The 13,832-nt window shown below is 63.5% G+C and overlaps 2 protein-coding genes across 2 annotated transcripts; one reads left to right on the forward strand and one right to left on the reverse strand.

Moving 5' to 3' along the window:
• Nucleotides 1–114: 114 nt before the first annotated feature.
• Nucleotides 115–2,518, reverse strand: TMEM79 (transmembrane protein 79). Its single transcript, XM_072358515.1, has 4 exons — nt 2,187–2,518; nt 1,029–1,868; nt 677–890; nt 115–496 (listed from the first exon to the last, which is right to left on the reverse strand). Exons 1-4 carry the CDS (start codon nt 2,380–2,382, stop codon nt 292–294), a joined length of 1,455 nt encoding a protein of 484 aa, XP_072214616.1. The 5' UTR covers nt 2,383–2,518; the 3' UTR covers nt 115–291.
• A 198-nt stretch (nt 2,519–2,716) lies between these two features.
• Nucleotides 2,717–13,813, forward strand: SMG5 (SMG5 nonsense mediated mRNA decay factor). The gene is made up of 23 exons (XM_072358498.1): nt 2,717–2,913; nt 3,701–3,799; nt 3,876–3,999; nt 4,462–4,618; nt 4,788–4,877; nt 5,121–5,210; nt 5,756–5,834; nt 6,050–6,175; nt 6,301–6,369; nt 6,687–6,895; nt 7,014–7,151; nt 7,643–8,344; nt 9,016–9,182; nt 9,330–9,405; nt 9,575–9,750; nt 10,050–10,208; nt 10,296–10,355; nt 10,510–10,669; nt 10,778–10,868; nt 11,116–11,190; nt 11,561–11,699; nt 11,912–12,013; nt 12,245–13,813. The coding sequence occupies exons 1-22, from the start codon at nt 2,837–2,839 to the stop codon at nt 11,993–11,995; spliced, it is 3,147 nt and encodes a 1,048-aa protein (XP_072214599.1). The 5' UTR covers nt 2,717–2,836; the 3' UTR covers nt 11,996–12,013; nt 12,245–13,813.
• The last annotated feature ends 19 nt before the right edge of the window (nt 13,814–13,832 follow it).

Genomic DNA, 13,832 nt, shown 5'->3' on the forward strand with positions numbered 1-13,832 from the left:
AGGAAGGGATGGAGGAAGGACGCTGGGTGACGCTGGGTGACGTTGGCTGCACCGCCACCAAGGGCTGGGAGCACATAACCCCCCCAGAACAGCCACAGAGCCGTCCAGCAAAAGGCCTTTATTGACCCCATAAGGAAGACTGGCAAACCCTGACCCCCCCCATCCTGAAGTAATGGGTCCTTCTGCTCCCAGCCTCACGTGGGGGGCACTGCGACACCCACGGAAGAAGGGCAGCCCTGGGATCTGTCCCCCCCCCCCAGGGCTCACAGGGGGTTCGGCGCCCCCAGCCGCTCAGCCCCAGTACCGCAGCCTGGCCCTGCTGTGCCGCGAGCTCTCCTCAGGCTTCTCTGTCGCCAAGGCCAGGAGGTTGTCGGGCTCCAGCACAAACATGCTGTACAGGTTCCAGAGCAGCATGGCCAGCAGGGGCAGGAAGGTCATGGCAAAGCCGAAGGCGCGGAAGGAGCGGCCGAAGGCGTAGGACAGCCAGTAGGTCAGACTGCGGGGGGAGGCGGGGGGGGGTCAGCCCTGCTTGGGGTGCTGGGCCCAACAAGAGCCTGCGGTGGGAAGCAGGATGGGCCGAGGGTGAAGCAGCCCTTCCCCCGGGTGGGCCCAACGAGGCGCTGCTGCAGCGGCACAAGGCAAGAAGCTTCTGGGACGGGGAGGGGGAACGGCTTACCGAGAGATGGCAAAGAGCCCCGTGAGGAGGGGGATGAGCTTGAGCAGCTCCTGCTGCAGGTAAGTGGCCAGCACGGCCATGTTGAAGAAGTAGAGGATGAAGAGGTGGACGGACTGGGAGACGAAGGTCTGATGGATCTCCACCTCCCGCTGCAGCTTCCCAAAGGGCTCCAGCGCCGCCGAGCAGAGGCGTGAGATGCCGCTGACGATCATCCCTGTTGGGGAAGAGCAATGAGCTGCTGAGATGCAGCGGGGCGGGAGGAGGGCGGCTGTCCAGAGCTCAGCCCCAGCTCTGCCCCCCAGCCCTGCCCAGGCTAAACCCCCCCCCACGGCACTCGGGCCCAGCAGCTCACCCAGCACGATGGGGACGGTGGCGAAGGCGGCGCAGCGCAGCGCGTACAGCAGCCGGCTGCTGACGGTGGGCAGGAGCGGCGCGTCGAAGGGCAGGAAGACGTAGGCGCCGTAGAGGAGGCAGGGGCAGAGGAGCAGAGCCCCCACCAGCGACGCCACGGCCTTGAGGGCGGCGGTGCTGCAGAGCCCGGCACAGGGACGTCGCGGCCCCTCGGGCGGCAGTTTGGCCGCGGGCCCCTCGAAGCTCAGTGGGCCCCGGTAGCGGGAGGGGTCGGCAGGGAGGAACGTCTGCTTTGGGAGGACGCCGCCGGGTCCGTCCCTGGGCAGAACGCGGCCCCCCCTGCTCTCCTCCGGGGGCTGCGGGCTGGGCTGCTGCTTCCTCTGCTCTGTAGGCGTCCGCTCGATGCAGTGGAGGTCGATGGGCACGAAGACGTGCGCCGCCATCATGGGCAGCCCGGGATCTTCCTCCCCGTCAGCCTCAGGGGGGGGGCAGGCAGGGTTCCCTTCTTCGGGGTCCTCGCGACCCCCCTCGGGGCTCGAGCGCCGTTTGCTCTCCGTGGGTTCCGGCCGCCCCCGGGCGCTGCGCTGCCGCCGGTCCCACAGCAGGGTGGCATCGGGATCCCCGCGGGGGTCACCTGCGGCCGGAGGATCCTCGCCGGGGGGGGCCGCCTTCCCCGGCTCCAGCAGAGCCTCCTCTTCCTCCTCCGGGGGCGGCGCGGGGTCGGCGGCAGCCATGGGCCGAAGGGCTCGGAGCGGCCGGGGGCGCGGCCGGGGCCGGGAGCAGCCGGCCCGAGTTTCAGGGCACCGGGAGGGGATCAGGCCAACATCCCCGATGGCTTCACCTGCGCAAGAAGAACGGAGACGGGCAGAGAGGGGACAGACATGAGCGGCCGGCGGTCACACACAGCCCCGAGTGCAGCCGGGGAGTCCCGGCCACCACGCGGCCAAACGGGGACAGCCCAGAGCTGCTCCCGAACGGGGTCCCGAGTCCCGGCCGTTCCGAGTCCGAGTCCCGGCCGTTCCGCTCCTCTCTGCTGCTCCCCACGAGGCGGCCGTGGCCGCACGGAAGCGGCGTCGGGCCCGAACGAGCCCCGCGCTCCGGCAGCCGCCACGATCCCACCCAGAGCGCGGACACGAGCCGGGCGGGAGGCGAAACTTACGCGGAGCGGAGCGGGGGGCGGCGGGGCGGTGCGACCTGCGATCTGCGACCTGCGGTGCCGCCGTGCGGGTCACCCAGCGCCCCGAGCGGCTGAACTTCAAACCCGTCGGACGGGTGGGGGGGGGCGGGCCGGGCGCGGCGGCCTCACCCCGAACGGGGCCGGGAACGCGGGGAGGGCCCAGCGCCGGGACCGGCATCCACCGTGACTTTTTGTGCTGCTTTTTGTACTGATTTTTGTGCTGCCCGCGGGGGACCCGAGCGGCCTATCAGGGGTTTCCCCCCGCCGGGCCTTCCCTCGCGGCCTGCGGGCACGGGCAGCGCAGCCGCCCGCCATGTTTGTTTGCCGTCACTAAGTAGCGGCGCGGCGACCGCGAGCGAGAATGTCTCGCGAGATGACGCCCCGGCGCAGTCCGCCATGTTGCCAGCACTAAGTGATGGCGCGGAACGAGCGAAGCTCTCGCGAGGCGGCGCCGCGGGCGCCATGTTTGTCCGGCGCTCCCCGTAATCTCGCGAGAGCTCCGCGGGGCAGGGGGCAGCGGCGCAGCCCTGGCGGCCGAGCGGGGCCGGCGGCTGCCGTTGGCGGCGATGGCGGCGGGCGAGCGGCGCTGACGGGGCGGAGGGTCGCGCCGGGACTCGGCCCCGCCGGGAGCCATGAGCCAGGGAGGAGGGACGGGCAGCGAGAGCGGAGAGCCCGAGGCCAAAGTGCTGCACACCAAGCGGCTGTACCGGTAACGGGGGGAGCGTGGGGGGGAGAGGCCTGAGGGGGGGGGGTAGAAAAGGGGGAGTTGGGGGGGGGTTGGGGGGGAAGGTGGATTGGGGGGTTTAGGGGAGATGTGGGGAAAGAAGTGGGGGAAGGAAGTGAGGGGGGCTCAGGGGGGGTTGGGGGGCTGCTGGGATGGGGGATGTGGGGAAAAGAGGAGGATTTGGGGTCTGGGAGAAAGAGATGGGGGGATCGGGGGGGGTTCAGGGGAGGAGGGGGGGAAGGGAGCGGGGATTGAAGGGCGATTTGGGGTGAAGGAAATGGGGGGTTAATGAGGGGAGATCCGGGATGTGCAGGAGGGGGAGACGAGGGGGGGGATGGGATGGAGATGAGGGGGGAGGGGCGGTGGGATTTCAGATGGGAGTTGGGGGGAAGGAGCTGAACTTAAGGAAGGTCTGGGGCTGGAGATGAGGAGTGGGGGAGATCCTGGGGGGTCGTGGGGGGGGGATCATGGGGGGGGATCATAGGGAGCGAGGTGGAGGGATGAAGGGAAAGGAGGAGGGGGGTGTTCCTGGCTGCAGGCAGCATCGCTTCCTGACGTACCTACAAGTGGTACCGGAGCATCCCTGCCGAGCGCTGGGGGGGTGTCATAGGTTGATGAGCTGAGGGCTTTCCTTGCAGCCCTCTTCCAACCCCCAGCAGCCTCTCCAAGTAGATTGCACGAAGCGAGGAGCTCAGTGCGGTGGGAAGGCAGCGGGTGGGATCCCAGAGCTGGGGATGCTGAGCTGATGGTGCTGGTGTGCGTCGCTTTGCAGGGCGGTGGTGGAGGCCGTCCATCGCCTGGATCTCATCCTCGGCAACAAGGCCGCGTACCAGGAGGTGTTCAAGCCCGAGAACATCAGCCTGAGGAACAAGTAGGTTGTGCACAGAGCGCGGGGTGGGCTTCGTGGGGGGCTGCTGAGCCTGAAGGTGTCGTGTGCTGTCTGCCAGGCTGCGGGAGCTGTGCGTGAAGCTGATGTTTTTGCATCCCGTGGATTATGGCAGAAAAGCAGAGGAGCTGCTCTGGAGGAAGGTTTACTATGAAGTTATCCAGCTCATCAAGACAAATAAGAAGGCAGGTATCACGGCGCAGAGCTGCTCAGCTGAGGGCAGTGACTCCTCACAGTCACTGGGATGGATTTTGGTGCAGGATGTGTTCCTCCATAACGCAATTTCTGCCTCCCCAAATTCACAGCACACGTTTCCTGTGTGCAATGAGTGCCAGGATGCTCTGATGTGGCTTTGCCAGAGCAGATCTCTTTTCCCCTGGCACTGGTGCCATAGAAATGCTCTCATGTGAGGCAGTGCGTTGGTGATCTGATGATGGGGATGCCATCGAGGCTCTTCATTTTTTACTCTGTGGCATCGCAGACATCTTCCCTTCTTAGAAACGCAGCAGATAAAGTGCAGCCCAGCAGGGGAGGCACACTGAGGGGTCACAGCCAAGCTGCCCACCATCTCCCTTCCTCCCATAACGGGTTCCCAGCTGCATTATTGCCTCCACCTGATGACCCCTCCTGGCTTCTCTCTCCTGCAGCACATCCACAGCCGCAGCGCTCTGGAGTGTGCCTACCGCACTCACCTGGTGGCCGGCATTGGCTTCTACCAGCACCTGCTGCTCTACATCCAGTCCCATTACCAGCTGGAGCTGCAGTGCTGCATCGACTGGACGCACGTGACGGACCCACTCATGGGTGGGTGCTCGTGGGAAACGTTGTGGGCAGCGGCTTCGTATGATGGTGGGATGGGGGGACTCTAAGACAGTCCAGTTCCAAGCCCTGCTGCTGGCAGGGATGCTTCCCACTAGACCAGACTGCTCACTTTGTGCATGACTGCACGACTTTGTGTTTCTCCCACACGTAGGCTGCAAGAAACCCGTGTCTGCATCAGAGAAGGAGATGGAGTGGGCGCAGATGGCGTGCCACCGCTGCCTGGTTTACCTCGGGGATCTGGGTAAGCGTGCTCAGCTCAGGGCTGTGCTTCCAGTGGGGCTCTGCAGGGTGCAGAGCAGCATCCCATCCTGTCTGTACCCCAAGAGTTGGTGTAAAGCTGCGGGGTGTTGTGCTGCTGTCAGTCTGCAGGGAGACGGTGCTCCTCTCTGGAAGGGAAGGAGGGGAAGGGGAGGGCAGGAGGGGAAGGTGCTGTGCTCTGCTCTGAGCTGAGTGCTCCTCTCTGATCCGTGTGCTCTGCTTGCAGCACGCTACCAGAACGAGCTGGCAGGTGTGGACACGGAGCTGCTGGCCGAGCGCTTCTACTACCAGGCGCTGTCTGTGGCACCGCAGATCGGTGAGTGAGCTGCCCTGTCCTTCTGCTGTTAGGTCACGTTGATGGCGTTCACCTCCCTCGTTGTGCCCCTCGCTCTGCCACCCCTCCCCAAACCTCCTCCTGTAGAGGGGAGGTGAGGGCGGGAGGTGGGAGCCCGTCTGATCTGAAGGTGGACGTGGCTCCCCAAAGCTGTCCTCTCTGTGCTGCCTTGGCAGCGTTCCCACGGAGCAGTTGGTTCAGGCTGATCCCGATAACTGCCCAGCATTAAGCACAGTGAGCGGAGGTGGAGCTATTGAGTGCTGATAAGATGATGTCTGTGCCAAGAGAATGCAGCACGACGGAGCCGAGGTTGCGCCGTTATGAATTAAGAGGAAAAGGAATTGTTTGTTCTGCTTTCTTAGGCAGGAAGGTGTAAAAGGTGTAAAACACAACAAAGGGAAAGGAGTGAGCCGTCCAGAGTCTGTACTGCAGCTTTAGGGCTCGAGGGCAGCTGATGCTGTTGGTTTCCTTCCCATGTGGATGGGATCTGGAGGGTTCTGGTTAATTCTGCCCTCTCTTTTGTGCAGGCATGCCCTTCAATCAGCTGGGGACGCTGGCTGGGAGCAAGTACTACAACGTGGAGGCCACATACTGCTACTTACGCTGGTGAGTGTCTCTGAGGCTGCAGGGCACGAATCTGGAAGGTGTGTAAAGGCTGAAGGCGAAGCTGTGGTGCTGCCACTTGAACACGCCGGGGTCCTTAACTCCTGCTGATGTCTCCCAGCCCCACTCCGGGCGGCACCGGAGTCTTTGTGTTCAGCTGTGAAAACACAAGCAGTGTTGTGGCAGTGACCCTCAGTACGTTCTGTTTCCCATCCCAGCATTCAGTCTGAAGTGTCCTTCGAAGGCGCCTCCGGGAACCTGAAGCGGCTGTACGACAAAGCAGCCAAAATGTACCAGCAGCTGAAGAAGTGTGAGAGCAGGAAGCTGTCCCCCAGCAGGAAGCGGTAGGAGGGCAGAGCGGAGCCGAGGCTCTGACTGAGGGCTGGGAGGTGCTCGGGCTCCCATTTGGTCCTTTCAGTCTCTGTGGTGGGTATCTGCATTACAGCCTTTTCTTCTCCATCTCTTTTAGTTGCAAAGACATTAAGAGGCTGCTGGTGAGCTTCATGTACCTGCAGAGCCTTCTGCAGCCCAAGAGCAGGTGAGGTTCTGGCAGGTCCCGCCTTCTGTCTGTAATTCAGGGATGGAGCGTTGTGTGCTGAGCTTTCTGCCCTCGTGTCCAAGCCTCGTTGAGCCCCCAGACCTGCTGTTGTGGTCCCTGTGTGTGTGTGAAGGTGCTCTGGTTGGTCTGGAGAGGAGGATATCCTGATCCATCTCACTTCCAGCTCCCGTTGCTGCCTGCAGCGTGTGCTCCATGGCTGTGCACTGTGAAGGAGGGTTCTGGGTGCAGCTGTGCAGGCGTTGCTGGCAGTTTGGCTCGCAAGCAGTAATGTTAGTTTCTTTTTTGTGCCTGCGAAGCTCTTTGGATTCGGAGCTGACGTCGCTGTGCCAGTCGGTGCTGGAGGATTTCAACCTGTGCTTGTTCTACCTGCCTTCCCCTCCCAACCTGAGCTCGGCGACTGAGGATGAGGAGGAGTATGAGAGCGGCTACTCCTTCCTTCCTGACCTGCTCATCTTCCGCATGGTGATCATCTGCTTCATGAGCGTGCACAGCCTCAGGCGCGCAGGTGAGCGATGCTTTGCTGGGACACCCCAAAAGTGAGCGATGGGGCGGGAGCCACCTCGGCTGCAGTCAGTTGTGGGGGAGCAGTCGGTCCCCTCGGCCTCACCGAGCCGTCCTTGCAGGTTCCAAGCAGTACAGCGCAGCCATTGCTTTCACGCTGGCCCTCTTCTCTCACCTCATCAACCACGTCAACATTCGCCTGCAGGCGGAGCTGGAGGAAGGGGAGAACCCGGTGCCGGCGTTCCGCAGCGATGGCACAGGTCGGTGTGGGCGCGCTCTCCCCGTGCCCATGGGGGTGTGAGCCTTCAGCTGCTGGCAGCTCGTTGGGCACAGAATCAAACCATCAAACCTCTCCCCCTTCAAAGGGCTGGTTTGTAACCCTTCACAAGGGCAAGGCCGGGCTTCTCCTGGCCGATGGCAGCAGCCGTGGATTCCTCCCCACGTGGCTGCTGCTGTGGATGATTTGGCTCTCGGGGAAAGCAGGGGAGGAGCTGGGAGATCTCGGTGTGTTTTTGGCAGCGTTCAGCTCTGATGCCATCTGAAGGCAGCGCAGCCCGGGCTGCAGGAGCCCCGTGGGAGTCCAGGCTGGCCGAGATCTCCCGAGCTCCTTCAGAGGGCGATCCCTTCCCAGGGCTCTGAGCTGGGGGTGCCGAGAGACGCGGTGGGGAAACCTGCTGTGTGGGAGAGGGAAGGAACTTGTGTGGAACAGCCGCGCTTCTCTGACTGTGGCTCTTACTTTGCGTGCCCGCAGACGAGTCGGAGCCGCGGGAGCCCCTCAGCTCGGTGGAGAAGGAAGGAGAGGGAGAGCTGCCCAATCACCACCCCAGGGAGGAGGAACGGAAACACGACTGCAAGAAAAGCAAGAAATACTCGCGGCTTTCCTGCCTGCGCCGCCGCCGGCACCCGCAGAAAGCGGATGAGAGTGACCTGAGCGAGGGCTTCGACTCCGACTCCAGCCAGGGCTCCACCAAGGGCAGCGACGGCTCCGACAGCGGCTCGGAGAAGAGCGACGAGGAAGCGGAGGCCGCTTTTGATGTGGAGACGGACTCGGACATGAACAGCCAGGAGTCGCGGTCCGACTTGGAGGACATGGAGGACGAGCCGGGCAAGGAGGGCAGTGAGCGAGGCCGGAGCGGGGCCAGGGAGGGCCTAAAGAACGGCGTGGATGGCAGCGGGTCGGGGGAATGCAGGAATACGAGCGGCTCTAAAACAGAGAGTGTGGATCCAGCCGTGAATGGACCCGTGTCCCTGAGCGCCAGTGACGCCAGCATCGCCAGCAACCTGCAGGCCATGTCCACGCAGCTCTTCCAGACCAAGCGCTGCTTCCGCTTGGCACCCACCTTCAGCAACATCCTCCTGAAGCCCAGCACTGAGCCGCCCGCCTTGAAGGGCAGCCTGGACGGCAAGCCCTGCATCAACGGCGATGTGGAGAAGCCCGGCTTGGCGGAGCAAGGTAAGGACCCACACGTGCTGTGCCAGGAGAAGCCGTGCAGGTGCAATCCGGGATGTTCTCCATCCCTTCTGTGGGCATGGAGTGAGGCCGGGTGCTGTGTGTGCGGATGTGCAGCAGGTGGAGCTGTGAGTTCTGTCTCACCGTGAGCTCCTGCTGCTCAGGAAGCTGCTGGGGGGAACCAGCCTCACAGGGGAGCTGATGCCCAGTGCTGTGTGTGCCTCGTTGAAAGCACACCGTGTGTGTTGTTCCCCCTGCAGCGAGGAAGCTCTGTGCACCCTGGGTGCTGAGCGGTGTCCCCAGGGGTTGGTGCTGGGGTGAAACTTCCATTGGTGATGTCAGCAGTGGGGCTGAGTGCCCCCTCAGCACCTTGTGGGTGGCACCGAGCTGCGGGTGCAGTGACACAGCAGAGGGACCTGGACTGTGGGCCCCGGGGAACCTCATGGGGTCCAACAGACCCAAGTGCGAGGTCTGCACCGGAGTCAGGGCAGCTCCCATTACCACTATGAGCTGTGGTGTCCCCATGCACTGCAGGGAGTGGGGCTGGATGGCCCTGAGAGGTCCCTTCCCACCCTATGGGTTTTGTGATGGTTCTGTGTCACCTCTAAACCCAGTGCTGCTCTTCTGCAGCCTCACTCCTGCAGAGGCTTAATGCTCTTCCCCTTCTTTCCCAGATGTGTCCGACTCTGAGGAGAGCGTGTTGAGCACCAAGTCGTGCAGGAACGAGCGGTCCCTGCAGGAGAAGCTGGAGATCGTGAGCAACGAGGGGCTGCTGCTCACTGTCAAGGTGTTCCTGGACTGGCTGAGGACGAACACGGACTTCATCATCATGTGTGCTCAGGTGGGGGGCGGCTCTGGGCTTTGAGCCTCAAGAAATGTGCTGAAATTCATGCTGTTTTAAAGCATTTTAGGTTCCGTAGAAGAGCCCGAGTGAGCTGGTTGTGCGTGTGGCTCTCCTGATGTTTGCCGTGGCCTTTTGTTCCCACAGAGCTCCCAGAGCCTATGGAACAGGCTGTCTGTGCTCCTCAACCTGCTGCCTTCTGCTGCCGACCTGCAGGAGTCGGGTATGGAGAAGGGCAGCACGTCTTGTTCTCTGCTCAAACCCCCCTGTGGCCAAACGCCGTCCCCTGAGCATCAGCTCTGCTCACCCATTGCATTCTGTGGCCCTTCCCCCCCCTTGTCCCCTCCTGTTGGGGTCTCTGCTGACACGGTGCTGTGCTCCCTCCTGCCCAGGGCTGGAGCTGTGTAAGGAGGTGAGGGAGGTGCTGAGCGGCGCGGAGCTGCCGGAGCTGCGAACCAACCTGCTGCTCCCCGAGGACGTGGCCCTGCGGAACCTGCCCCCCCTGAGGAACGCACACAGGAGGCTGAACTTCGAGCAGGACCGGCCCATCTTCTCCGCAGTGGAGGAGGTGAGTCGGGCAGATCCCAAATCTCAGCACAAGCTGAACGTGCCTCAGTGGGGTTCCTTCCTACAGAGCAGAGCCCGGGCTGATTCTGATCTGAGCCTGAGCTCACCCAGCAGCCTAAAGGGGGCTGTGCACATCCCCAGATGGCTGTGCACATGGTGCTCTCCCTCTGCTCCTTTTGGTGTTCTCTGCCTCTTTTTGCTGGGGCAAAGCACAGACTCACAGGTGCTGGGCTGAGCCCCTTCCTGCTTTCAGGGACGTTTCCCCTGAGGTTTCCTTCCCATTTCTGTGCATCTTTGCAGTCCGTTGTTCGGATCTGCTGCATCCGGAGCTTCGGGCACTTTGTCACACGCCTGCAGGGCAGCATCCTGCAGTTCAACCCGGAGCTGGGGATCTTCATCAGCATAGCGCAGTCGGAGCGGGACAGCGTGGTGCAGCAGGCCCAGGCCCAGTTCCACATGGTGAGCAGCACCGTGCCCCCTTCCCACGCCGTCCCTCTGTGCCGTTGTTGTGCTCACTGATTGATGGAGCTTCGTTCCCTTGGCCAGGCTGCAGAGGAGGCTCGTCGGAACCGGCTGATGAGGGACATGGCTCAGCTCCGCCTGCAGGTGGGGGGGGGTTGCTATGGGGAGGTGGGGGGCGTGCTCCCAAAGATGGGTGCGGTGGAGCCAAATGTCCCCGGTGCTGCTCTGCCTGCTGGGGGCTGGAAGGCGAAACCTTTCCAGCCTGGGGGTGGAGGCAGCATCTCTGCATGCTTTGCAGCTGGAGGTGTCACAGCTGGAGGGCAGCCTGCAGCAGCCCAAGGCGCAGTCGGCCATGTCTCCGTACCTCGTGCTGGACGCGCAGGCGCTCTGCCAGCACCTGGCCGTGGTGAAGCAGCTGGCCAGCAGCGGGAGGTTCATCATCATCATCCCGCGGGCAGGTGGGGGAGCTCTGCCTCTGGGTGACCCCGGGAGGCTGGAGCTGAGCGGAGGGACGGCCCTAACCCTGCTGCCTGTGTCTGTGTGTCTGTATCTGTGTGCACACTCAGTGATCGACAGCTTGGACTTCCTCAAGAAGGAGAACGCGGGCGCCAGGGACAGCATCCGATACCTGGAGGCAGAGTTTAAAAAGGGAAACCGGTGAGGATGGGGAAGTGGTGCCAGTGGGGGGAGCAAACTGCAGAGCAGCACATTTAGATGGAGGCTGGGCAGCTCTGCTGTGCTGCTGCCGGGGTTTGCGGTGTGAGGACGCTCAGCAGCAGCCCTGGGTGGTTGGTGGGGGTTTGTGTGGCTGAGGAAGGCAGAGGAGCCCACAGAGCCACAGTGGGGCGCTGGTCTCGTCTGTGGGAGACTTGCTTTGAGCTCAGCCACTCTCCTCCTTTCTTAGGTACATTCGTTGCCAGAGAGATGTCGGGAAGAGCTTTGAGAGGCACAAACTGAAGAGACAAGACTTGGATGCGTGGTAAGCGAGAGGCAGCGGGGAGCAGTCATAGGGCCACAGGGTGGTGGGGTTGGAAGGGACCCCGAGGATCCTCCGACCTCCAGATCTGCCAGCAGCCCAGCTTGCCCAGCGTCCCATCCCGGCTGAAGAACCGCCCGACCTCCCAGCCAACCCTTCCCTCCTTGGCCTCAAATCCATCCCGTTCTCCCATCACTGCCCAAGCAAAAGCTGCTTCCCCTCCTTTGACGATCCCCTTTCAGTACTGAGGGCTGCACTGAGGTCACCCCGCAGCCTTCCCTTCTGCGCCCCGTGTTCCCTGGGTGTACTGGGGGCCATTTGTGCAGGGAAGCCGTCTCCCCTCCATCCGCCATTGGTTCCGTCTGCGTGGCAGGAACCTCTATAAGATCCTGGACAGCTGCAAGCAGCTGACGGTGTCCCAGAGCAGCGGGGATGACGACACCACAGGGATGGTCACCATCATCACGGGCTTCCAGCTGGAGGACCCCGCCGCGCTCTCAGCTCCCATGCAGGTGGGTGGCACGGCCGCACTGAGCCCCTGTGCTTCCCAGCAGGGCTGGGAGCTGCATGGCTGCCATGGGAGGGTTGGACACGTTGTGCAGTCACAGTGCTGGGCTCCCCAGACTCACTTTAGAGCCGGGAGCCCCCGTGGTGCAGGTGGGAGCCCCTTGGCCGTGGCTGGGAGCTTTGGGCCCTTTGCCATCCAGGCGCTGCTTTCTTCTAGTCTGCCATCCAAGCGGCCGCCGGCGCCAGCGTGGAGGTGAAGAACATCCTGGAGTTCTACAAGCAGTGGAAGGAGATGGGCTGATGTTCAGCGGGGCGTCAGGTTGGTGCAGCTGCCATAGAGGGTGGGATGGCTGGGGTTGGCGGGGACCCCGGGAGCATATAATGGGGGTCCTTTGGGCGGGGGGAAAGGAGACGCCGTGCCGTGCAGTGCGGGATGGGGAGGGCTGGAGTGGTGACAGAGCTGCGTGGTTTGGGACGGCCCTTTATTTCCCTGGGGAGCAGCGGTGGGGATCCTCCCCTCCCCCCTGAGCTCCCCCCGCCCCCCGTGCAGCGTTCAGCCCCGGAGAGCAGAGCGGAGCTGCCGCAGGGGATGGAGAGCAGCGCAGGATCGGCCGCCGCTTCGGCTCCCCAGCCGTGCCGGATGGGAGCAGCGGGTGCCTGCGGAAGGATCCGCCGCCTCGTCTCGTTTTTCCTTTTTCGTTTGTTTTTTTCCTTTTTTTTCCCCTCTCTTTTTGTTGTGGCTGAAATCCTCACCGTGAGGTTTGCTGGGGGGGGCCGAGGATCCCGGAGCCGTCCTCCGTTCTGCTGTGAGACCACCGCTGGGGGGGGGGCGCAGCTCAGACCCTCCTCGCAGCCCGGTGAGGACCGAGCGGCCCCGGGCTGAGCCCAGCCTTGGAGAGAGGCCGGGGGGTTGTTGGGGCTCTGCTGTGTGCGGCGCTGGGAGGGCAGCGCCCCGTGGGGAGCTCCGGGGGCTCCATCAGAGCAGCGCCCACAGGAGGCGTCTCGGAGCTCCAGAAGGCCGACCCCCATGTGAAGGACCTCCGAGCTCCGGCAAGAGAACGTCTCCGTGCCAGGGAACCCTGCAGCTCCGGGAGCCCGTCTTGTACGGGAGGGACCGCTTGCAGCCCCAGGACGAGCAGCTCCCCGCACAAAGGTCCCTCCGAGGCCCAAGAGGAGAATATCCGATATCTGCACCTTGAAGGACCCCTCCCAGCTCCCATCCCCCTCGAAGGACCCTCGCAGCTCCGAACAGCCGCTCCCAGCGTGAGGATCCCGGGAGCTCCGTCCTGCCCGCCTGCAGCCCAGCACTGCATCCCGCTGCAGCATCCTGCACCGGAGCTGCTCCGCACCAGGGAGCCGCAGCAGCAAAGCGTGCAAAGTCCTGCAGCAGCAGCTGGGAGCTGCAGCAGAGCCATGAACTGGGAGCTGCAGCAGCCGATGGAGCTCCATGAGGGCGCAGCGCCGTTACTGCTCACCTCTCCCACCCCGCATCGCACCGCAGCTTTGGGACGTTCCTTCTTTGCAGGTAAAGCCCCACCGAGCGGCCTGTTTGCACAGGCTCCCCTTTGGGCTCCCCTGTGGGTTCTCTGTTCCCTTTTGCAGCTGCGGTGCCCGGAGCGGAGCACTGCGCTGCTGTGCTGCTCTGTGCTGACAGCCGCAGCTCCCCAGCTCTGTTGCATTGCATTGCACTGCGGGGGCTGAGCGCTGTGCTGTCCCATTTACCCCCCGTGGTGCTGCATCCCCTGCGGCACTTTGGGAGCAGAGCTGGCGGCTTTGCTCTTCCCGCACTCATTTTGCTCCTTGGGGCCCCATGGTGACCCCGGAGCATTTCTTGGTGCCCAAAGGCTGCTGCGTTCTCCCATTGCTCTGCACTCTGTCCGGGTCGCGGGGTGGCCGCGTGGCCACAAAGGGCCGCAGGAGGGGAGGGAAGAAGCCCCGCTGCGCCCCATATATGCGGCTGTTGGGGGCGATGGGCGCTGCTGGCGGCCCCGGGCTCCGCTCCACTGTGCGGGTCAGGGCTGAGCAGCGGGGAGCGGGGTGAAAAGTGGGGAGGGGAGGAAGGAGGCTGCAAGAAGGGCTGCAAGAAGGGCTGCAAAAAGGCTGCAGGTGCTGCTCGGAACTGCGTGTGTTTTTGTTGC

Source organism: Excalfactoria chinensis, chromosome 31 (genome assembly GCF_039878825.1).
Source record: "Excalfactoria chinensis isolate bCotChi1 chromosome 31, bCotChi1.hap2, whole genome shotgun sequence".
NCBI lineage: Eukaryota > Metazoa > Chordata > Aves > Galliformes > Phasianidae > Excalfactoria > Excalfactoria chinensis.

What these genes read in the sequence shown, in the direction of transcription:
- TMEM79 (XM_072358515.1), bottom strand. Translation starts at nt 2,382, where the DNA reads ATGCCGGTCCCGGCGCTGGGCCCTCCCCGCGTTCCCGGCCCCGTTCGG. An exon ending in CGCCCCCCGCTCCGCTCCGC is followed by an intron (nt 1,869 to 2,186) that starts GTAAGTTTCGCC and finishes CTTCTTGCGCAG; the next exon opens with GTGAAGCCATCGGGGATGTT. An exon ending in CACCGTCCCCATCGTGCTGG is followed by an intron (nt 891 to 1,028) that starts GTGAGCTGCTGG and finishes CTTCCCCAACAG; the next exon opens with GGATGATCGTCAGCGGCATC.
- SMG5 (XM_072358498.1), top strand. Translation starts at nt 2,837, where the DNA reads ATGAGCCAGGGAGGAGGGACGGGCAGCGAGAGCGGAGAGCCCGAGGCC. An exon ending in CACACCAAGCGGCTGTACCG is followed by an intron (nt 2,914 to 3,700) that starts GTAACGGGGGGA and finishes GTCGCTTTGCAG; the next exon opens with GGCGGTGGTGGAGGCCGTCC. An exon ending in TCATCATCATGTGTGCTCAG is followed by an intron (nt 9,183 to 9,329) that starts GTGGGGGGCGGC and finishes TTGTTCCCACAG; the next exon opens with AGCTCCCAGAGCCTATGGAA.